The 24,625-nt window shown below is 42.3% G+C and overlaps 1 protein-coding gene across 2 annotated transcripts in view; it reads left to right on the forward strand.

Annotated features, from left to right (window-relative positions):
• SLC24A3 (solute carrier family 24 member 3) overlaps positions 1-24,625 on the forward strand; it is a 543,873-nt gene that overhangs the window by 298,456 nt on the left and 220,792 nt on the right. For both annotated transcript variants that reach the window (XM_053926044.2, XM_024559437.4), the window contains exon 3: positions 17,621-17,697. In XM_053926044.2, the coding sequence (XP_053782019.1) occupies positions 17,621-17,697 (77 nt within the window). The remainder of the gene's footprint in view (positions 1-17,620; positions 17,698-24,625) is intronic.

Here is a 24,625-nt window from a genome sequence, read left to right on the forward strand (position 1 = left end):
ATGCCATTCATCTTTGAGTTAAGTTTATGGGGAAACATCTGTGTGCACATTTGTGCCCCTGAAAAGCTTACTTTCATGATAGGATAAAACCGTAATCATAAAGAGATCAGAGACTCTTTGGTCCTTGAGTCTTTCTCAAAAGAATCTTGTATCCTGGGAAAAAAACCATTTCCCTAAATAGCCAAGAATAAGCCACCGGATTTGCTTCTATGTCTTAGATTTAGGGAAAGATGCTGCTCTCTCCAGCCCTCCTACCTGTGGGCACTTGACAATCTATCTTGTGGAAGTGATTTGGCTGGACCTTGTTTCCTCAGTCTAGGACCCCCACAGGGTTTGCTGCTTTCATCTTCAGATTGAAAGACAGCCCCTTTGCCTGTCTCCCCACCTAGTGTTACTAAGGAGATTGGAGATTTTTATGCACATAGTTTGACAGTCTGATCCTCCTTATTTGAGCTATACATGAAAACTTAAACAGTGTAGTCTCTCAAAGACTAATAAAGTTATTTGTATGCCTACCCCCAAAATACCACATATCTCAAGTATTGAAAGGGTCACATTTTGAAATAATCATTTCCATAGATTTTTCTCCATTGATGCATATCAAGTGCCCTGAAATTCAATGTTTATTTGAGAAAAGATCAAAGTAAGTAATGCTATGATCTTCTTTTCCACTTTTTGAATGTTGGCTAAGTCATTTTACCTCTCACACTGCAGGCATTCACTGTCCAGCATGCCAGGCGAGCTGCATGTGAACATCTTCAAGGACGTGTTAAACCAGTCCTTGGAGAGCAGGGGTGACGACAGTGTCGTCATTTTATTTGACCAGCCTCTTACTCAAGTGGGCCCAAGATTTGTCCTGCTTTACGACAGTAAATACATACATTTGCATCTGGCCTCTGTGATGAGATGACCTAGGTTATTATATCACACAGTTTATGTTGCTACTATTGCCTCTGCTTATTTTTCTGTTTTTGGTCTCAGAATAATTATGTTGATTTATTTAAGGATTTCTTTGAGTGTATTTTTAATTCCAACCAATGCTACAATGAAATATAAGCAAAAAGAAAGCCACAAGCTAGCCAGCAATGACATAAAATCCTAACTTCTGAGTCGGAGTGGAGGGGGGCAAGAATATGATGGAGTTCTGACACAAGAACAAAGTGAAACCTTTCCCTCGTCTTTCCTGTTTGCTTTTCCTCTTCACTTTATGCTTGATTTTAGCCAAAAAGGCTGAGAAGTGATCCTCTTCGTCACTTTGAACACAACCTTTGGCATGTATTATTTTGACCTCAGCTAATTCAAGAGCTAAGCAGAATTTTCCTTTATTTCCTTTTTTAAAAAATTAAAAATTAATACAGTTATGTGCTTGAGGCCAGATTTAGTCAAAAGTTTTGTTTGCTTCCTGCCTTTCTTTCTTATTTCTAAAGCTTCACAAATTTGTCTGGACTTGAAAAGCATTTATTAAACACCTACATTTATTGCTGTGAATTTCAATTTGCCAACTTCCTTTGGAACATCAAAATCTGACACTTATGGGAACATATAAGAGAACTTCCAGATTCCAAAAGAAAGCAGAACACAGTTTCACTCTCTTGGTTCTAAGTGGATTCCAACATCATTTTCCCTCATAACACATGTTCTTACCTCTAAGCCTTCAGACATCACCTGTCAGAAACATCAGAGCTGCCACAGATGCTTTTTTGGATTGTCTTGACCTTGAAATAGATATAGTTGAGGGCTGTGGAATACTGCAGCATCTCTTCCTGTAATCTCCTGTATTGAGTGCTCTTTCTAGACAATCCTTGGTTTATCCATGTAAGTTAGTATGAAGTTAGATTACCTTCTAATTTCATTGTTTCTTGTCAGCCCATCCCAGTCACCTAGGCTTTCCCCAGCTTATTATTTACTATTTGGCCACACAGTTACTTTAAGCTGCATTAGTTTCATAGACAATTTAATGTGGCTAATAGCAGGTTTTGGGAACCTTTAGTATTAATTTAGTTTACTATAAATTTTCTGCAGCAGGTAATGGTCTAGACTATATTCTGGACGTTTATGACTTTCAGTCATGGTAGAGTAGCTTATATTGAATTAATGTAGGAACAGTTATAGATTGGACAAACCAAAAAATGTTTAAAAGCTCTGGAAAGTGAATAAAGTAAGTAAAGACTGTAGGGTATATGAACCTTGAAAGAAGGTAACCACACTGTGTGAGAGTCCTACCAGTCAGCTTTTTCCCTAATGAAACTTTCCTGTATGTGTTGTGCATGGGGGATGGAGCTCAGCCAAAAAGCTGTGATCTTATGGGCTGAGGCATCAGATATTAAGAGTGTGGAGCTCCCGAAGCAAGTGGAAATTTGGGGGCACACCAGAAAGGAAGGACTCACAGAGGGGGAACCTTGATTCCTTGACTGACACCTAAACTGTGCATGCTTTGGGAGCAACTCCAAGCACCTCAGGGGAAACAACTGCTGAGAGGCTTAAATTGCTGAGTAGGGATTTCACTAACTACCTGTACTGTGGAGACAGAGTTTGGAGTTCAAGTTCCCCAAGTTAAAGAGGCTTGATAAACAGCTCAAACTTTCCATTGAAATCCTATAAGAATCTCAGGACCTAAGTATTATCAAAACAGACTTTTCTTAAAAGAAGCCTAAAACCACCACTAGAGATGACTCTCCAGTAACTTAACTTCTTGCTCAGACAAAAACTAAACACTCTTTAAAGGAAGGAAACAATCCAGAATCTCCTCAGGGCATCATCCATAAATTCAAATATACAATACAATAAAAAGTTACTAGACACACATCAGATAGATTCTAAATCCCCTTGCTTGCTTTGATCTGACCTGGTTTAAACTGTGACCAGTCAGTCTTTCTCTGCTGATTATAAGAGAGCACAACAGCCTTTTTAAGATATCTTCCCTATCGCCTTGGCTGGTGTGGCTCAGTGGATTGAGTGCCGGCCTGAAAGCCAAAGGGTCACAGGTTCAGTTCCCAGTCTGGGTACGTGCCTGGGTTGTGGGCCAGGTACACAGCGAGGGGACGCACAAGAGGAAACCACACATTGATGTTTCTCTCCCTCTCTTTCTCCTTCCCTTCCCCTCTCTCTAAAAATAAATAAATAAAATCTTAAAAAAGATGTCTTCCTTGTCATCAGTTTCTACTCTTGGTCCATCATCTAATTGGAGACCAAAGCACATTGTGGAAGCAAAAGGTGTTCAGTCTGTCTCATTCAAAACTACAATGTGCCATCATTAGATCCCAGTGATGGGTCAAGAAAATGGACAAAAATTGATATAAGAATTACTTTTTGTTTTAGATTACTTATACTCCTCTCTTAATTTTTATTCATATTCAGTGATAGATGTTTCCCAACAGATATATTCATGATATTTGGAATCTAAACATTTGATGCACAAACAGCCATCCAACCAAAAGACCTTGAGCTTAAATTTACCCTTAAAAGAATTGCAAGTGTAATTAGAAGATTCTTTGAGTGCTTTAACCCAAAACCATAAGTAAATGGTAAAAAGGGAAAATGTTTTCCTATGGGTAATATCTTCAATTTTCCCTGATGGAGACGCCAGAGGCTGCCAATTACTAAACTGAGGAGTAAGCAGAGCTTGAGTTTTGTCAACTGAATTACCAATAATTTGCCTATTTATTTATAGCTCTTCTTACAACTAGCTGTGAGTTTTCTTAGATATTTAATTATTATACGTCAAATTTTAAGCTAATTTTTTACAAATAGATAATCACCTAGTGCATCTGCTTGAATATATTTGGTATATTCTGTGAATCATATAGAAATAGTTTTAATGTCTTCCTCCCCTTTTTTAATGGATTATACTCTAAAAGAGGTACAGATCTAAGAAATTATGGCAGTAATTACTATTATCAGGCACAAGGAATTCCAGTTATTCTTTTATTTTAGAACTTTGTCAGCAAAGCTTTAGTGTACGGACATAAGAAACCTCCATTCCCATTCCTATAACTATGGCTGAAATTGTTATGGATCATGATGCTCTACCACACTGAGCCCCATCCAAGACTCAGCCTAACAGTCAGTCATGACCAGTCAACTTGTGAACATATGAGATGAAATCTATTTTCTATCCCCAAAATTGATTACCATGGAGAAATTGATCTCCATGACATTATGGAGAAAGAGAAACAATAGATTTTTTTTTAATTTCTATTGCTATTCAATTACAGTTGTGTGCCTTTTCTCTCCATCCGTCCACCTAAACCCAGCTGAACCCCCCTCCTTCCCCCACCTCCATGCTCCCCCTTGATTTTGTCCATGTGTCCTTTATAGTAGTTCCTGTAGTCCCCTCTCCTCACTGTCCCATCCCCACTCCCCGCTGGCCATTGTTAGATTGTTCTTAACTTCAATGTCTCTGGTTATATTGTGTTTCCTTTTTTCTTCCATTGATTATGTTCCAGTTAAAGGTGAGATCATATGGTATTTGTCCCTCACCACCTGGCTTATTTCACTTAGCATAATGCTCTCCAATTTCATCCATGCTGTTGCAAAGGGTATAAGCTCCTTCTTTCTTTCTGTTGCATAGAATTCCATTGTGTAAATATACCATGGTTTTTTGACCCACTCATTTGCTGATGGGCACTTAGGTTGCTTTCAGTACTTGGCTATTATAAATTGTGCTGCTATGTACATTGGGGTGCACAGGTTCTTTTGGATTGGTGTTTCAGGGTTCTTAGGGTATAACCTCAGCAGCGGAATTGCTGGGTCAAAGGGCAGTTCCATTTTTAGTGTTCTGAGGAGTTCCTACTGTTTTCCACAGTGGCACTCACCAGTCTGCATTGCCACCAACAGTGCACTAGGGTTCCCTTTTCTCTGCATTCTCTCCAACATTTGTTTGTGGATTTGTTTATGTTGGCCACTCTGACTGGTGTGAGATGGTACCTCATTGTGGTTTTAATTTGCATCTCTCTGATGGCTAGTGATGCTGGGCATCTTTTCATATGTCTCTGGGCCCTCTGTATGTCTTCCTTGGAGAAGTGTCTGTTCAAGTCCTTTGCCCATTTTTTAATTGGGATGTTTGTCTTCCTGGAGTGGAGTCCTGTGAGTTCCTTATATATTTTGGAGATAAGGCCATTGTCTGGTATCATTGGCAAATATGTTTTCCCATACTGTTGGTTCTCTTTGTATTTTAATGCTGTTTTCTTTAGCCCTGCAGAAGCTTTTTATTTTGATGAGGTCCCATTTGCTTATTCTTTCCTTTATGTCCCTTGATTTAGGGGACATGTCTGTAAGGATGTTGCTGCGTGGAATGTCTGAGATTTTCCTGCCAATGTTTTCCTCAGGGACTTTTATGGTGTTATGACTTATATTTAAGTCTTTTTATCCATCTTGAGTTTATTTTTGTGCATGGCATAAGTTGGTGATCGAGTTTCATTTTTTTGCACATAGCTGTCCAGATCTCCCAACACCATCTGTTGAAGAGGCTGTTTTTGCTCCATTTTATGCTCCTGCCTCCTTTTTCAAATATTAATTGACCGTAAAGACTTGAGTTTATTTCTGGGCCCTCTGTTCTGTCCCATTGGTCTATGTGCCCATTTTTATGCCAGTACCGGGCCGTTTTGATTACAGTGGCCTTGTAATACAGTTTGATATCAGGTATTGTGATCCCTCCTGCTTTGTTCTTCTTTCTCAAAATTGCTGCAGCTATTCAGGGTCGTTTATGGTTCCATATGAATTTCTGAAATGTTTGTTCTATATCTGTGAAATATGTCATGGGTACTCTAATAGGGATTGCATTGAATCTATAAATTGCTTTGGGTAGTATGGCCATTTTGATGATGTTAATTCTTCCAATCCATGAACATGGTACATGCTTCCATTTGTTTCTCTCTTCCTTAATTTCTTTCTTCAGTGTTGTGTAGTTTTCTGAGTACAGGTCTTTTACCTCCTTGGTTAGGTTTAGTCCTAGGTACTTTATTTTTCTTGTTGCTCTATCAAATGGGATTTTTTTCCTGATTTCTGTTTCTGCAGTTTCATTGTTGGTGTACAGGAATGCCTTTGATTTCTGAGTATTGACTTTGTATACAGCTGTTTAGCCAAATTCATTTATTAGGTTGAGTAGTTTTTTGGTGGAGTCCGTAGGATTCTCCATGTACACTATCATGTCATCTGCAAACAGTGACAGTTTCATTTCCTCCTTTACAATTTGGATGCCTTTTATTGCTTTTTCTTGTCTGAATGCTGTGGCTAGGACTTCCAATACTATGTTGAATAGGAGTGGTGAGAGAGGGCCTTCTTATCTTCTTCCTGATCTTAGTGGGAAAGTTCTGAGTTTTTGTCCATTGAGTATGATGTTGGCTGTAGGTCTCTCACATATGGACTTTATGATGTTGAGGAATGTTCCCTCTATTCCCACTTTGCTGAGTGTTTTTATCAGAAATGGGTGCTGTATCTTATCAAATGCTTTTTCCGCATCTATTGATATGATCATGTGATTTTTGTCTTTGCAGTTGTTTATGCGATGTATTATGTTTATTGATTTGCAAATATTGTACCATCTTTGCATCCCTGGGATGAATCCCACTTGGTCATGGTGTATGATCTTTTTAATGTATTGCTGAATGCGGTTTGCCAATATTTTGTTGAGAATTTTAGCGTCTATGTTCATCAACGCTATTGGCCTGAAGTTTTCTTTCTTTGTTGTGTCTTTATCTGGTTTTGGGATTAGGATGATGCTGGCTTCATAAAAAGAGTTTGGGAGTCTTCCATCAGTTTGGATTTTTTCGAATAGTCTGTGAAGGATAGGGATTAGCTCTTCCTTAAATGCTTTTTAGAATTCTCCTGTGAAACCATCTGGTCCAGGGCTTTTGTGTCTTGGGAGTTTTTTGATGACTGCTTCAATTTCGTCTGCTGTTATGGGTCTGTTCAGGTTTTCTGCTTCTTCTTCATTCAGTTTTGGAAGATTATATTTTTCTAGAAATGTGTCCATTTCACCTAGGTTTTCAAATGTCTTTGCATACAGTTCTTCGTAGTAATTTCTTACAATCCTTTTTATTTCTGTGGTATCAGTTGTAATCTCTCCACTTTCATTTCTAATTGTGTTAATTGGATCCTCTCTCTTTTTTTCTTGATGAGCCTACTTAAAGGCTTGTCGATTTTAACTTTTCAAAGAACCAGCTCCTGGATTCATTGATCCTTAGAATTGTGCTATTAGTCTCTATGTCATTTAATTCTGCTGTGATCTTGGTTATTTCCTTCCTTCTGCTTGCTCTGGGCTGTCTTTGTTGTTGTTCCTCCAGTTCTTGTAGGCGTAGGGGTTAGGTTGTTTGTTTGAAATGTTTCTATCTTCTTAAGGTAGGCCTGTATTGCTATGAACTTCCCTCTCAGGACTGCCTTTGCTGTGTCCCATAGGTTTTGGGTTGTTGTGAGTTCATTTTCATTTGTTTCCAGAAAGTTTTTGATTTCTTCCCTAATCTCGTTCTTTACCCATTCATTGTTTAATGCATGCTATTCAGTCTCCATGATTTTGAGTGTTTTGGGGTTTTCCCTTTGGGGTTGGTTTCTAGTTCCAGTCCCTTGTGGTCAGGGAAAATGCTTGATATGATTTCAATTTTCTTGAATTTGTTGAGGCTTGCTTTGTGTCTTATCATGTGGTCTATCTTTGAAAATGATCTATGTACACTTGAAAAGAATGTGTATTTTGCTTCTTTGGGATGAAACACTCTATATATATATCAGTTATGTCCATTTCATCTAGGGTATTGTTCAGTGACACAATATCTTTCTCGATATTTTGTTTGGAAGACCTGTCCATTTTTGACAGTGGGGTGTTAAAGTCCCCTGCTATAATTGTGTTGCTGTCAATATCTTTCTTGAAGTCCTCCAAGATTTTCTTTATATATTGGGTGCTCCTGTGTTGGGTACATATATATTGACAATGTTTATGTCTTCTTGGTGGATTCTTCCTTTGAGTATTATGAAGTGACCTTCTGGGTCTCTCTTTATGGCCCTTCTTTGGAAGTCTATTTTGTCTGATATGAGTATTGCTACCCCTGCTTTTTTTTCCTGTCCGTTTGCTTGGAAAATTTGTGTCCAGCCCTTCACTTTCAGTCTGTGTAAGTCTTTTGTCCTGACACGGGTCGGTTGTAGGCAGCATATGTGTGGGTCATGTTTTCTTATCCATTCAGCTATTCTATGTCTTTTGATTGGAGCATTTAATCCATTTACATTTAAGGTTATTATTGATAGGTAGTTATTCATCACCATTTTTTCCTACCTGTGTTTCTCTCTCTTTCTCTTTTCCTTCCTTCCCTTAAAGCAGTCCCTTTAGCATCTCTTGCAGAGCTGGTTTGGTGGAAGTGTATTCTTTTAGACTTCTTTTGTCTGGGAAATCCTGTCTTTGTCTTGGAATTCTGCCATTTTAATTATGATGTGTCTTGCAGTGGGCCTCTTTGGATTCCTCTTGTTTGGGACTCTCTGTGATTCCTCGATTTGTGTGACTTTTTCTCTCAACAGATCAGGGGGGAAATTTTCCATCATTATTTTTTCAATCAGGTTTTCTATCCCTTGCTCTTCTTCTACTTCTGGTATTCATATTATACGGATATTATTGCGTTTAATGTTGTCCTGCATTTCCCTTTATCCCTCTTCATTCTTTCTGAGTCTCTTTTTCTTTCTTGCTCTTTCTGGTTGTTTTTTTCTACTTTGTCCTCCAGCTCTCTGATCCGATCCTCTGCTTCATCAAGTGTGCTTTTGATTTCTTCTACTTTGTTCTTCAGTTCAGAAATTGTATTCTTCATTTCCTCTTGGCCCTTGTTGATAGTTTCTGTTTCCTTTTTCATGTTGATATACTTTGCAATGAGTTCATTGTAGTTTCCCTGTAGTTTCTGGTAGTTCTCTGTGAGCTCAGTGAGCTGTCTGATAACCATTGCTTTGAACTCAGTATCTGATAGTTGACTTGCCTGTATTTCAGTTAGCATTCTTTCTGAGGTTTCCTCCTTTCCTTTCATTTAGGGATTGTTTCTTTGTCTTCCCATTGTTTGTGAGACTCTTCTTGTTAGCCTGTCCTTCTTAAATTGATCTATTCTGACTCCCCAGGTTTATGGTATGAACTTCTATGGAAGAATGCCAATGGGATTCAGTGGTGCCATCTCCTTAATCTCCTGTGCTCACTGGTCTTGAGCTGACATTTATGGGTGTAACACGGTCTAACTCTGGTCTTTTCAGCACTCCAGGTTTTATTGTCTCACCTGTGGGAAAAAGAAAGGGGGGGGGGCAAAGGAGAAAGGAAGGAAGGAGGGAAAAAGGGAATAGAAAAGGAAAGGAAGGAAGGAAGAAGGAATAAAGAAAGATCAGAGGCAAGATAAGAAGGAATTTTAGGAAAAATTAAAACAAAACAATAAATAAAAGAAGGCAGGAAGAAGGAATTAAAAAGGTAAAAGATGGAAGGAAGAAGAAATAAAAAAAGGATGAAGGACAGAAAGGAAGAAGGAATTCAGGGGGAAAGGAGGAAAAAAAAAAAAGTCTTCTGCTGGCTTTAAACCAGGTTAGTTCTGCTGGTCTTCCTGTCTTTGAAAGGGGAAGGGGTGGTTGGAAGGATTGGTTTCACTTTTCTCCCTTCCTGAGCCATACTCTTCGCTGTTGTTCAGCCTGCAGTCCAGTTCCTCAGGGTCCTTCTGCTCCCCACTAGGCCTTTAGTTCACCAGTTGTGCTGTCCTTAAGTTGCTCCAGTCAGGGGCAGCTCACACTCCCCCTTCTTGCTCTTTGCTGTCCTAGATGCTAGGGGCTCTCGGTGCTGCTGTGGGGTAGTTCAGCCCCCTACTGGGTCCAGTCTTTCTGGGAAATACAGTCTCCCCTAGCCCTGCAGCTCCCCACTGCTGGGCGTTCTGCGCTTGTCCTAGAGAGCCAGTAGGCCCTGCAGGACTCTGTGCACAGGGGCTAGGTAGGAGTTGTTCAGAACCGGTGCTTTTAGGTGTGGTGGCTCGCAAGCAGCCAGGCCGGGGATCAGCTGATCCGCCTCTTTGGGCCTGTGTGCAGGGCAGCTATCCACTGCTCCAGGTGCACACCCACCCGAGGTTTCAGGTGTGGACGCCCAGCTGGGGTTTCAGGTGTGGGTGCCCAGCCGGGGTTTCAGGTGTGTGCACCCAGGCCACTTATGGAGGTGCGCGCCCACCTGGGGTTTCAGTTGTGGGCGCCCAGTCTGCTGATCTGGGTGCGCACCAGCCAGGCTTCAGGTGAGAGCTGGGGCTGCTTATTCCACGTTCACAGTTCAGGGGCTGAGGGGGGAGGGGCGCCAGAGGGGCGGCTGCGGAGAGTTCTCTAACTAGCAGCTGAGTGCCTCTACTTTCTCTTTTTCTTTTTGAGAAATTCTTCCTATTCAAGCGCCCCTGGTCCAAACAAGCACCTGGCTGCTCACACAGCCCAGCCTGGCTCTCTCCCAACAATCCTGCAGCAGACCCTGAGCCCAGGCGGGGGCTTCAGCCGCCCTGGTCCCCGCGCAGGTCCCAGGGACCTTATTGTCCTTAAATACTCTTCTTACCATCAAATCTTTCAATGTCCTCTATCTTTGGTCTCTGATCTTCATATATGCTGGAATACCATTGGCTGTTCTCTCTGTTCCTCAGATCAGCTAGGTGTTTCACTGGTGTTGAGGGGAAGTGGACTCTGCTCCCACCTATCTCGCTGCCATCTTCCCCACTCCTGAAAGAATAGATTTTAAAACAGGTAACAGAAGGAAAACTTTAACTGTGCTTCTCATTAAATCCTTCTATTATTACCTTTCCATTTGAAGACAAATACTAAAGTTTACTTCCACCTCTGAAATTTGATGAGCTAACATTTTTAAAAATCACTTATTTTGAAAATTCCAGTCATTTATCATGCACACTTTATCTTCTATAAAGTAAAAGCATAAAGAATTAAAATTTTCAGTATATATTCCTGTAGGGAATTACTACAATCACAACAAACTGTTTTAATTGCATTTATCCTAAGAAATTTTTCATGTAGCTTCATCCTCTCCAAGGGTGCTGAGGAATGGGCATTCCTTCTTACCATGAGTGTCTTAAGAAGCTATTTAGTGGGTTTCTGCACACATCAGCTAGGTTTGAATTTGGATCAATAAGAAGACTTGAGAGCATAAGAGATATAACATCAGAGTCAGACCCCAGTTCATCCATTTAAACATTCTGTCTCTGATGTTGGCACTGAGGGACATTTTGAGGACCAGAACAGTCCAAGAATGGCATAAATTTCTGACTACCACAGGGCTATTTACCATAAATATTTTATTTCCTTTAATGAAAATTCATTATTGACACAGCCTTGGTATTCCCACATGAACAACAAATACAAGTTGTAGGCTCTGCAAATGGGCCTCCTTCTATCTACTGCCATGTTGTGGCCTGAAACCAATACATTATTCATTGCATTTTCTACGGTATCTAGTGGCTCAGAGCCATGAGCAGCATTGATGCCATAGCTTTTTATTATTGATAAAGAAATATATTTCTAATTCATCAAATTACATTTCAATACCCTGCCAGGCCAAAAGTCTATAAAACTAATGATTGAGGTTCTTTAGTTGCAAAGAATGTCCATTCCCTTCCAACAGAAAAGCTTGTGGGATGATTATTTAAAGTCTTCTGCCAATATCAAAATAACAAAAAGAACTCTGAAGTGGAAATCAAGGAAATTCTCATGAGTGTTGGATCAACTTCAGCACCATGAGAAAGGGGCATAGACAGTCTACCATCTTGCATTCAGCAGTGAGGTAGTTCTATGCTTCTATTGACCATGCAGGATGCAACATTTATAAATGCATGGATATGAAGCCATTGAGGACTGTTGACATTATTGGGGGGAAACTCACCTACGAATGAGGGGTTTTTTTGCTAGAAAGCTTAACCTTTGTTGTGATGGAGGGGTGCAGGAGTGTGAAATTCCTAGCTCTCCTTGTCTAACTATGGGTTTGCCAGAAGTAGACTCTGAGGCAGACTCAAGTACAAGTTTATTTGGGAGATGATCCAGAAAGGGGAGTCCAGAATTGAGACAAGTAAGGGAAGGCTGCCAGTCAAAGGAGTGTTATGAAGTCAGTTGTCCCTGTGCACAACTAGAGCTTAATCCTGTGGAGAATTGGAACAAACAGTATAGAACACACCTCAGCATTATGTCATGCAAGTGCAGAAGGAGCTGAGATTGAAGGCTTCTTCTGAGAGAAAGAGTAGTATTAATTCTTCAGAGTGTCCAACCTTAAGTACCTGGGCAGAGTGCCCTTTCTCAGCTTTGGAGAAAGCCTTCAGGCAAAGAGGTACAAGTGCTGACAGTTGCTTAGAATGAAGGTGGTAGGACTCCAGGATTGTGGGCAGAGCATTGATGTCCTGGGGAACACCTCTCGTCCACATTTCTCCCTCTCCATTGTTTAATAAAGTAAAAGGGGCTAGCATTTGATAATTAGTTACCTGATTCTAGATATCATAGTTAATCTTCTTAACCACGTAAAGTAGTATTGTGTTTATTTTCCCATTTTGCACTAGTATTGTTTTTGTTCTCATGTTTTGCACATTAAGACTGAAAGAGGTTAAGGAATTTCTCCAAGGCCACAGAACTCAGGAGTGGTGAAGGAGGGCTTCAAATTTAGGTCTTCAGATGCTTAGAAAACCCTGGCTACCTGTGGTAAGGACATGTCATCACGTAAGTAATTGGCTGAAGCAAACTTTCACAGCAAATTTGACTGATAATATGTTTTTTAATTGACAGTTCAATGAGCCCTATCTTGAGGCTCATGGTTACCATGATCGGTGGTTACATCATCCTTCACAGAGATGCTATTCATGATCGTATTTCCATGCACACATCATTCCACTGAATATAGAACTTTGTTCTGGCTTGTTTTTACTTAGCATAATACTCTCCATGTCCATACATGCTACCACAAAAGTAAGATTTCCTTTTTTATGGCTGAGTAGTATTCGTTGTTAAATGTACAACAGATTTTTTTTATCCACTTGAACTGCTGATGGACACTTGAACTGCTTCCAACTCTTGGCTACTGTAAATAAAACCACAATTAATATAGAGGTGCAGGCATTTTTTCAAAATAGTGTTTTGAGATTCTTTGGATATATAATTCATATCCCCAGAGGTGGAATCTCTGGGTCATAAAGCATTTCCATTTTTACGTTTTTGAGGAAACTCCATACTGTTTTCTGCAGTGGCTGCACAAATATGCATTTCCACCAACAGTACAAGAGGGTTCCCTTTTCTCCACATCCTCACCAGTGCTTGTTGTTTGTTGATTTATTGTTGATAGCCATTCTGACAAGTGTGAGGTAATATCTCATTGTGGTTTTAATTTGCATTTCTCTGATAATTAGTGTCATTGAGCATTTTCTCATATGTATATTGGCCACCTGTACATCCTCTTTGGAGAAGTGTGTAGTTAGATCCTTTGCCCATTTCTTAATTGTACTGTTTGTTTTTGGTGTTGAGTTGTATAAGTTCCTCATAAATTTTGAATATCAAGCCATTATCAGATGTATGGGTGAATATGTACTCCCAATCAGTGGGTTGTCTTTTCATTTTTGTTGATGGGATTTTTTGCCATGCAAAATTTTTTTAATTTGATGTAGTCCCATTTGTTTATTTTTTCTTTTGTTCCCTTCCCTGAGGAGATATATAAAAAATATTGCAATGAGAAATGTCCAGGATTTTATTGCCTATGTTTTTTGCTAGGAATTTTATGGTTTTGAGTCTACATTTAAGTCTTTAATCTGTTTTGGGTTTATTCTTGTGTATGGTATAAGAAAGTGGTCTGGTTTCTTTTTTTTTTTTTTTCCATGCATGTGTCCAATTTTCCCAACACTATTTATTGAATATACTATCTTCATTTATATGTGGAATCTAATGAACAAAATAAAGTAACAAAGTGGAGGCAGACTTATAGAGAACAGACTCATCTGAGGGAAGGAGAGGGAGTTGAGGGCTGGGTGAGAAGGGTGAAGGGATTAAGCAAATTAAAAAAAGACATACTCTGAATGTAGACAACAGCAGCGTGGGCTTGCATATGCTTAGTAACAGACAGTCCACCAATCACAGTGGCTAAGAAGAGTAAAAATGTTCTTTTTTACTTATGCTGCATATACAAAATGTATGAATCAGGGGGATGGGATTCTGATATCAGTCACTCAGAGATTCAGGCTGATGGAAGATTCATCTCAACATCTTTCCATGAATGCTTACACAAGAAAATGCAAGGCAGTGAATCAGGCACTGGTTTTTAAATCCTTTCCAGAAATATGACACATGTTTGGCTCACATTCTATTAATCAAAACAGGTTGTGTGGCCCCACCTGACCTTGAAGGGGACTCACAAGCATACTCCTTCCAGGTCTCTAGAACAAGGAAAAGAGGTATTTGTGAATTGCCCTAATGGGCACCCAAGGTGCAATCCAATTGTTGGAGAGTTTACTGGAGTGTCCCTCCCAGTGTCATTTCTCAGCCAATAATTCTGTATTTATACAAAAAAACAATCTCCTGGGAGAAAGACCTCTGAGTTCATTCACACTTGTATTCACTTGGTATTTACCATTCTCTTTCATGGACCCTGGCCCGGTGGGCGCTGGCCATAGAGAGAAAAGTGGCAGAGTTCCTGTCCTCTTGGAATTCTCAGTACAGTTGAATCAAAGGCACACACAGGCAACAAATGACTGTGGTTTGGATAGAATATCGTTTGTCAAGTACTCACACACTACAAGAGGGCCACAAAAGGAGTCAGGAAGACTCTGTGGGAGGCTAGTATCCCACCTGGCTGACAAGGTTTTCCCAACGTTCATGCCAGGGGAAGAAGGAGCAGCAGGCTTAATGGGGGGAGCATCAGGACAATGAAAGTGTCTAAAACAGAACTGGGAAGTCACCTATTGCTTCAGGGGAGGCCCTGGGCAGTGTCAGGACTCTAGATTCTTGGGGCAATTCTCAAGAGGCCAATCAATCAAGTTCACTAGGTATTTTGGGGTGAAAGTCTCCCTTGGCTGATATTCCTTCTACTCAGACATGCTATAACAGTTGGGCTTCAGGAAATGATCTTCATCTTGGGCTGCTCCATTTGATCCATATGCAATTAGTATGTCTAAAGATGCCATGAATGTCCCTGCTGCAGGGTTTGTTTTTTTCAAACAAAGCACAAAATATTCTTCATCTCCAGCACACCTCCATTTAGACTCATCAGATTCAGCCTCAGGAAAGCAGCCAGGAGAGGAGCATGGCTGCTGACTGCCGTTGCCTTGGTAAGGGGAATCCACTAGGTTCAGTCGCAGTGGTTTCTATGGGAACAGCACTGCTTGTCTCTGCTGGCCCCCCGGGGTTGTTGAGATATACTGAAAGGAAAACTGAGAAGGGGAAAGAGAGGAGCAGATAAGAACTTGGAGGATTCTGAAGATATTCAGGGACCCTCAGCCAAATGGGTAGCTGTTCCCAGCATGCCATGTGGGCTGTATGATCCCAACAGCCTGATCACAGGAAACACTTACCTCTGGGTCATGAAGCTGCTTTGCACCAAACATCATCCCGGAGAAACAGACACCAATGCAAGGCAGTCAGGAATTGGTGAGAGGTGGATTTCATCCCCAAGACCAGAAAGCAATGTGTCTTTGGCCTCACGCCAGACCAACATCCCATCATTGTTATAATTATGAAGAATAGTGATACGTAACGTAGGAAGCTTGGCTGGAGCTGTTTCACATACACTGTCTGCACTCTTCCTAGCATGGATGGCATCCACACACTCGTCCTACAGGCGAAGGAAATGGGTTCTGAGAGGGGAAAGAATAGCCCATGAGAAGTGCAGGTGGGATCTGATCCCTGGCCTGATTACTCTTGTGCAAAATCCAATCAACAATCCAAGGAAAATATTAGCTTCTCAAAGATGGGCAACCATCTTGCCGTCACCATAGGGCATAGGAAATGCCCTTGATTCATTTGGATTTGGGTGTGAGGAAGCATACCCAAATGGAGGGCAGCTGGGATAGCATCAGTACCACCCTCAGCCTGTGGGAGGCACTGGGAGCCCCCATCTTGATTTAAAGATGAGGAAACTGAGGCCAGAAAGTGCTGAGCAGAGCCTCCCAGTTCATCAAGCCACCCTGTCTCCTCCACATACTCTTGCCTTCCACAGCTGTGGTTGTTCTGAAAAAACCACTTCCCAGACATGTTGGTGGCACCAGTCAGAATCAGCCAGTCAGGGAGCTTGCTTGGTCTTGTGGAAGCAAGCTCAGCTGCTCCGGGAAGCTCTTTTCTTGAACCATTGGGCCACCTAGGCAAAGCTGACCTCCATCCCCAGTCAGTGCCAAGGGTCTGCTCCCTTTAGAGTTTTGCATTCTGTTGACACTTACTATGTGTCTGCTGTTTACACTAACTGTTCTCTGTGCTCCTGGGAGCAGTAAGTAGGAACCTCAGGCCATTTTTCAGATGGCCAGTAGGCAAAGGAGGCCCTAAGAGATGAAAATAACACACTACCAAATGCCATGCCATGCGAGTGCTGGCATCAAGCCCCACATTTCCAGATGCCCAATTGAGGAAGATTTCCTTGACCCCGGGCTGACCCCTTTCTAAAGAGAATTAAATACAATCATACCAACTGCTTTAGCACTGCAACAGAGCAACACTTTGTGAAATAAGAATGTATGTATTGATAGGCTGTGTGTATAGTGCATAAGTAGGTGCTAATGAGATCAGTAGTAGGCATTAGGGGCCTCCCCCAAATGAAGCTGCTACCCAGTGGGTCTCCAGTGAGGGCTGTCCCTGAGTCACATTTTCTGTGGCCTGGATCATATGATTATATCCTTTGCAAATGAGCCAACGAAGTTTCTAAGATGGCAGAATTGATGCTTAATACAACAACACATTACAATGCAGCTAACTATGGTATAAATCTTAACCTTTAGGCCCTGCTATGCTAGGTTCAGAATGAAAGTTCCAACAGCAATTCATCCAGGCCTTTAAGCCTGGACACAGGGCCTCCCTTCTGCCACCTCCACCCCATGCCCACTGTAATGTGCTGATGCCAATTATACATGAGCAAGTTGCAGTCTCTCATTGCTATTCATAAAGACATCCTGCACCTCCTCTCCCAGCTCCTACACAAGGGGGGCTTGGAAGATCAATCACAGGGATGGGGGACGCAGGCTACAGCAGACACTGGGCATCACCATGCCAGACACACAGATGGTTTCCTGAGGCACCTATGACTCTGTCCAAGGCCTTCTCTGGCCCCAGACACTCACTTGACTTGGACAGTGTGTAGTTCACATATTTCCTCACTAACACTTTAAGTCACCAGTGGTGATCTGCAAACCACCCTAATGTTAAAGTGATGAGTGAATATGCTAGTATGTATAATGCATCATGAAAATATCTGCTGGGGCAGAGTCCTAGGTGCTTTTAATACTGTAGCTTGTATTACCTTCTAATCTTAAGGAAACACTAAATTCCAGTTAGAGATTTGTGAATATAAAGATGTAATCTTTTCTCATCCAATTTCTTGGATCTTACATTAAAACAAGAATTGGTAATGTTGTCCCAGACCCCAGCATAGAAAATGCTGTCATATATACTGAGCTAGTTTTCTCTCTCTCTTCTTTAGCCCTGCATGAGTTCCCCAATGACATCTTCACTAACGAGGACCGAAGACAGGGAGCGGTGATTCTCCATGTGCTCTGTGTAAGTACCTCTTTTGTGGCTCTGCTGGAGGGTCTGGAGGGAAGACCTGACTGGTGGGTGGGCAATGTGGTACCTACAGAGGCACCAACCCTCCCTCCTGTTCATATACCTGGTGCTGGGGTGCTGTGAGCCCTGTGGGAGGCAATCTCTCAGTGTAGCCTTTTAAAGAGGCCACATGTTCATTGGTGGCAGGTATTCGTATGTATTCTACCCTTGATATCAGTGCCCAAAGCCTGGGCTCCAAGGTCAAAGAGATTTGTTTCCCACTATTGAACTTTCCTTTCTCTCACTGCTCAATTGTCACCCTCATGGGGAACCCTTTCCTAACCAGTTTTTGTAAAATGCCACTGTCTTCCCCTTACCTGACTTCATTTTTCTCCATGTCACTGATCACTACCTGACATATTTTTATATAATTATTTGTTTATTGTCAGCCCCACTCACATGTAAGCCCCAGGAGAACAGGGACTTTGTTTTGTATGTGGCTTAATTTCCTGACATGTTCCTGGCATGTGGCAGGGTCAAAGTGTTTGTTAAGTTAGTGGATTAAGTATAATGACAACTGGTATGGTGTCTGGCACATAGTAAGTAATCAATAAAAGTTTGTTCTGGCTCTGAATATCCACCACTGCCCTAGCACTTCCTCTGAAAACCCAGTGGATTGAATACCTTTGATTTTCCTGGCCCTATGTGGAGAGTTTCCGGGGGGAGAGAGATATGTGTGTGAAGATCTACCTAAAGAGTGGCTGCAGAACCAGAAAGACCCAGGACAGATTCTGGGCTAGGTACATCACTGTGCTTTCATCTCCATGGCATCCACCCTCCCTCAGAATGTTCTTAATTCCATTCTAGCTATTTATTGCTGTGGAAAAAATGTCTCCAAATTTAGTAGTCTACTCAATGAACAAGGAGGAAGCCTTATGGACTTTAATTAAGCTCAGGTATCTGAAGTGACAGGCATCTTTTCCACCAGACTATTGCAGTCACAAGCCCACTATGACTCAAGGGGAAGGGACAGCAAACTTTTTTCAGTCCATACCTGGAGAAGTCAGCAGGCACCCACTGGACTCTGAAGTCTGACCAGTCATGGCTTGGAGCCCAATTCTGCTGTCCTCATTTTGTATGTGGCTTCTGATATGATATGTATGTAACCTCTCTGTGCACAGAAGCTGCCCTGAGCCTGACCCCTCACAGTGAAAGCAATCAACTGTTTCTAGTCTTTTCTCACTTACCCCAACCTCCCCAGAACCACACCCCCTTGAAAAAAAGGCATTAGAAGTCACTTTTAAACAAAGATATTCTCTGAAAATACCACATGATAAAGTAGACTCTGCAGTCTCCCCTGCCCTTCAGGAAAGCACACACACAGAGCAATTTATATGGATGCCAGCTGCCACCTTCAGCACCAAGGAGGCTCCCCTGTCGAGAGGCTGAGGAGACCCAGGTAGATCCAGAATTCCCTAGTAGCCATTAGCACCCTGATGCCCTGACATCTAAGAGATGAGATTTCTAGTCTCAGCACAAATAGTGCGAGCTTCTGTCTTCCCTAGGTCGTGTGGTCGCCTGCAGCTGGCAGACCCTTTCTTCCACCTCCTCTCTCACATCCTCTGACTCCAGCTGAAGGCAGAGGAGGGTGTGTTTGCCTCACTATTCATGAGTCAAGGATGCCTATAAAGCCTCTGCTGTCTGTAATAGGGCATTCCTAGGGTGGCATGAAGACAAAGTGGACAAAAACAGATAATTCCCCCTTCAACACTTCCCTAAAGAGTAGACAGAAGCCTGCAGCTTAGCACTTTGTCATCATTGGTATTTAATACCACAGTTTGCCCCTGCCCTGGACCCTGCATTGAAGAAACCACCGGGCAAGAAGTTCAGGGGCCAAGGTCAGCATGTGTCCCCTCAAGACCATGCTTCAGGCACATGGAACTTGGAAGAATTCTCCACCCCAACAACCTGCACCTGCTGCCAAGGCCTGTGCAGGCCTTTTCCCCAAACCCACCTCTTACAGGAAAGATAACCAGGTGGAGAAGCTTGGACTTGCTGCCTGGGGCATCCATATATATATATGGTACAGGGTAGAGCCAGGCTCAGATGAAGAGGATGGCACCTCGCTTATACGGCAAAGGCACACGTTATGGGGGGCCTACCATTGTCCTCCCCAAGGTCAAGAACCAAATCTTACATTGTCCTTTCCACAAGAATATAAGTTCCCTGGCAGGATGTGAGCCTTGCACGACAGGCCTCTTTATACAGTGTCTGGTGCATTGAACAACAAATGCTGCACAGTTTAGTACAGGAATGAGTGATTCTTTTTATTCCCTTCACCTACCATGGTGCCCAACACATTTAGGATGCTCAGAAATTGCTAGATGAACATAATTGGATGTAAGAAGAAATGCTGCCGCAGCTAACTTGTAGCATTTTGGTGGCCAGCAGGAAACAGATGAATACATGAGTCGGAGCTTCCATGAGCTAAGTACAGATTTCCCACACTTGGCCATCTAGAGAGCCTTTCAGAGCCCCTGCAATATGGAAGCACTGGACTGGACCCTTCTAGAAGCCCAAGATACAACTTCAACTCGCAGGAACCCACTGTCCTGTGGGGAAGCCCACTTATGGACAGCTCCAGCCCTCTGCTATGTGCTGGCTGTAGCCTATGCCATGTGATGTGGGAGCACAGAGAAGGCACAGTCTGGTGTTGGGAGGTGCAGTTGTATTGGACTTGAACGTGGCTAGGTGTTTTCCAAAGAAGAAAGAAAGGGATTCTAGGCAGGAGCAGGAAACCTCTCATGAAAGATACAGAGACTAGAGAGTCCATGGTATCAGGAATGAGCAGAAAATAAGGACATGGAGGATGGAGAGGTTTGGGAGAGGGTGGAGCTCAACTGGGAGGCACCACAAGGTGGCTCAGTTGCTGAGTTAAAAGTGGTGAGAAGCAGATTCCAGGTCTTGCTGTCACTCCTTGCTTAGGAAATAAGGTAAGCCATAGCCAGTAGGGACCCAGAGTGGTCAGTCTTCCAATCCGGTGAGAAAGACCCAGGCAGGACACAGAGAAAGGCTCAGGGCCATTTGGGCAGGGGTCCCAGAGTGCCAGATACCCTGATGAATACCCCAGACCTGGGGAAGGACACTGAAAATGGAGCATGGGGGACTGAATGTCATCCAGCCATCTCTAGGCCCCTGAAAAGCTGCATCTGCCTCCTCCAGTAAGGGGAGGGTTCCACAGGTGTATTTTGTTACCCTAAGCTACCCCAGAGAAAGGACAATGAAGCTATTCTTTCATGGGATTAACTGGCTGTTGTTTCAACCAGAGAGCCCAGTCCTTTACGTTATACTCTGAAACCTGATGAAACTTAGTATTTGCACCACTCTCAAACTTCCCTGTTCCACTTGGGCCCCATGAGTGAGCTTTTCCTGTGGGGCCCCATGAAGCTTGCAGCCTTCAACCTCAGGCAGGTACTAGCCTTTGGACACAGATGGTTCTCAGGACCCCCCAGAACTACCTTAGATATCAAAGCCTCCTTCTCTTTTTCTTTCTTTTTTTCCCCCCCCATACTAATACTACCCTCTTTTGTGTGGGCTTTGTGGAATCCAAACAGCCCTTTCTGGTTAAACTTTCCAAACACTGTAGATTTAATTTTTCCCTGGATCTTCCTGGTTTTGTTGATTTCAGACACCCTAAATCCTGGGATTGCACTAATAAAAGATTTCTGTTCCTTTTAGCTGTTCTTCATGTATGGGCTCCTGACTAGTGTGGAAATTCATCATCTGTGTAACTTTATCAACAATGAATATCCCCAAGAAAACACACTTGTCTTAGGACTTGCTTTATAGCCAATCAGTTATAACATTGAGACACTACAAGCAGTGTTTCCTGTCTGAGGAAATTTGCACCCAATAAACTCTTGGAGCCTGCCCCAAAGAGAAGAAGAAAACCATGAGTAATTTTCTAGGACCATGGTTTGTTTGTGGTTTGTATCTTGTGAAATTTCACTAATTATCTCACGTGGTGATAGCTGAATTTTTGAGATTATAAACCAATCTACACATTTTCTCTTCTATTAAAATTATGGAAATATTCCATTAAGTAATCAGTATTTGAAATGCTTTCTCAAAATGGGTCTGTTTTTAATAAATCAACTTCCATAGCAGAAATAATTACCCTCTGTGCATCTTGTTAGCTTTGGGAAAGTATTCTTCCTAAGTTTCAAGGCTTCTTTTCACAGTTTTAATGTAATTCCTCTCTTCTGATAGGAAGATACTTCTAGATTCTTGTGTGAGGTAGTACAAAAACCAAACTCCTGAAAATGAATGTTTAGCCCTTATGAAGGCAAATTCCTGCTAAGTGAGTCTTGTTTGGAAGCAGGGTCCAGATCCTGATTCAGCAACTCAGATCCATCCATGAATCAGCCCTGGAAAGAAATATCAACGAGAATGTTTCTGATGTCCATCTTCACATTCTAAAATTTAGACACTCTCTGAAGAGCCTCACAGGAAACTCAGGCATCAATTCTGTGTGCACAGAAGGTTCCTATTCATCCAAGGAGCTATTAGGACAGCCACCATCTGGGTCATGTCTGGGTTTTCAAGGTGGCAAAAGGGACATGTGGGGAGGTCCCTGGCCATCTGCCTTAGACATGCTCTGTCCAGTGGTGGGGCTCCCTTGTCCACATCTCCATCTTCACTGTGCCCAGTGTTCAGTGCCTATTTTGAGGGGCTTGCCTGCACTAAAAAGAGGTGGGTTTCATTGTGGGGGGTATTTGGGAGGTTCAGGCATGATTTTTGTGTTGTGCCATGAAGCCAGGGCTCTCACCCATGGAGGTTCTCCAGGAATGGCAGCAAGGACTATGGCTGTTGATCCCTGTGGCATCCCTCTGTGATGATGACCAGAGCTTAATCCCAAGGTGGGTGATATTCCCCCAAACCTCCAGATTCTGTCCACATTTCTCCCCTTCTCTTCCAGCACAGGGAGTTTTTAATCTGGTCTAGAAATTGGGGAAATTCTCTCTGTGAGCCTGCATCCAATTTTCTCTTATTCCCAGATCAGCATTTTAAAATCAAGAGTTTGTTAATTTCTGTCTTGTGATTCCACTAAAACCTCCTTGCTCCCCAAAGCTGCAGTAGAAACCAATTGGTATTGGAGGAAGGGCTTTGGGATAGAGGTGGTGAAATGTGACTGGGATGTAAGAGGGAGGCAGGAGGTTATTCAAATATCACCCTCCCTCTTAGAATTGTGGTTTTTCTAGGCCCATTCCTTATTTCCTCAATATTGCAATATTCCCAGCCAAGCAGAGTGCCTAAATGACATGGATCTCTCTATCCCACCCTCCCTCTCCACACAATTTGTGCCTCATGCTGTCCCTGGCTCTACCCGGTGTCCTCTGTACACCTGCTGTGCTTGCTCACTCCCTACTTACACAGTTGACTGTTTCTTAGTTCATAGCCCCAGAAGTCTCTAATTGGCCCACCTTATATATTTCTTGCCTGACATGAGTCACCAGCCAGCCTATGGGTTGACCCTGCTGGGTCAGGTTTTAACCAGTCATTGTGATGGAAGAACAGGGCTTCCTTCAGAAGACACAGGGCCAGCCAACTCCTGATGGAGAGTCTGGGCTCTGCAATCCCACCCCAAAACTAACCCCTCCACCCTGAGTGAAAGTGAACGCTAATTTGGATGCATTCTTGGAGAAAGGGGGCAGTCTGGGGAGAGCCCAAGTCCCAAGTGGCTGCCTTACTCCTCTGAGCTTCCCAGTCCCCTTTCCATCCTATGGGAGAAGCTATTTGGAAGGGGACTTACCAAATGGATGTCATTTCCTTGGGGCCTTACTTCTTACAGTTATCGCTGCTGTTTAATTTTAATATCTAGAGGAATCTAGAGGAATGGTTGCTCTGGATATGTTCCCCTCCCTGGGGTCCAGATTGCTTTTGTTAAGAGCCAAATAATAAACTATTTAAGGCAATAGCCAGTTCTTAGGGACAGAAAGGCCAGGGTACTAGCTGGAGGTGAAGAAGGCTCCTGCTAGCTCCCCCTTCCAAAGCCCTTGGAGAGGCAGCTTTGCCTATCAAAGCCCACTGTCCACCTCTGCCTCAGGGGTTATTTTTGTCTCTCCTAGGGCTATCTTTTTGCTTTTTTGGCTTTGAAACTCTATTTTTATAGACCAGCACCATAGAACTTTCTGTGCTGATGAAAATGTTCTTTATCTGCACTAATATAATAGCTGCTGGCCACATGTGGCTGCTGAACACTTGAAATGTGGTTAGTGTGGTGAGAAACTGATTTTTAATTTGATTTCCTGATAATATAAATTTAAATAGCCACATGTGGCAAAGGGCTGCCCTAGAAGGCATACAGATGAATTCTAATTCTGCATGTTCCCTCCTTTGCTTGTGTTGTCAACTTGAAATCAAGAAGCAGAGATGGACATGAAAAAAGAGTCACCAGTAAAGAGGTATTGCTCCTTTGCTTTGTCCTCTTAAGAGATGGTCTGGGTTTAGCAGATCAAACAAACAGGATGCAGGGAAGGTACTGCTAGGCTACCACTGTGGATGGGATGTTCTTTGAGGAGAAAAGACACCTAGGAGTGAGAAAATTTGTGTATCACTAACAAGCTTGGTGCTTTGGAACAAATCAAAGAACTTTTACTCACATCAATATCCATGTTTGTAAAGTGGGAGCATATAGTAGGTACTCACTAAATGTTTAATTTTTTAGACTTAATCTTCTCCCCACCCTCACTCCTCTAAAGGCAGTTCATGTGTGCTAACCCATCATAAAACCTTTCATGTCAGGCAAGACCATATAATGGAGTAAAGAGAGTCTCCTCAATAAATGCTGTTGGGAAAATTAAACAAGTACATGTAAAAAAAATGAAACTAGACTAACTTTTTATGCCATATGCAAGGATAAACTCAAAATGGATAAATGACT

Source organism: Desmodus rotundus, chromosome 6 (genome assembly GCF_022682495.2).
Source record: "Desmodus rotundus isolate HL8 chromosome 6, HLdesRot8A.1, whole genome shotgun sequence".
NCBI classification, from domain to species: Eukaryota; Metazoa; Chordata; class Mammalia; order Chiroptera; family Phyllostomidae; genus Desmodus; species Desmodus rotundus.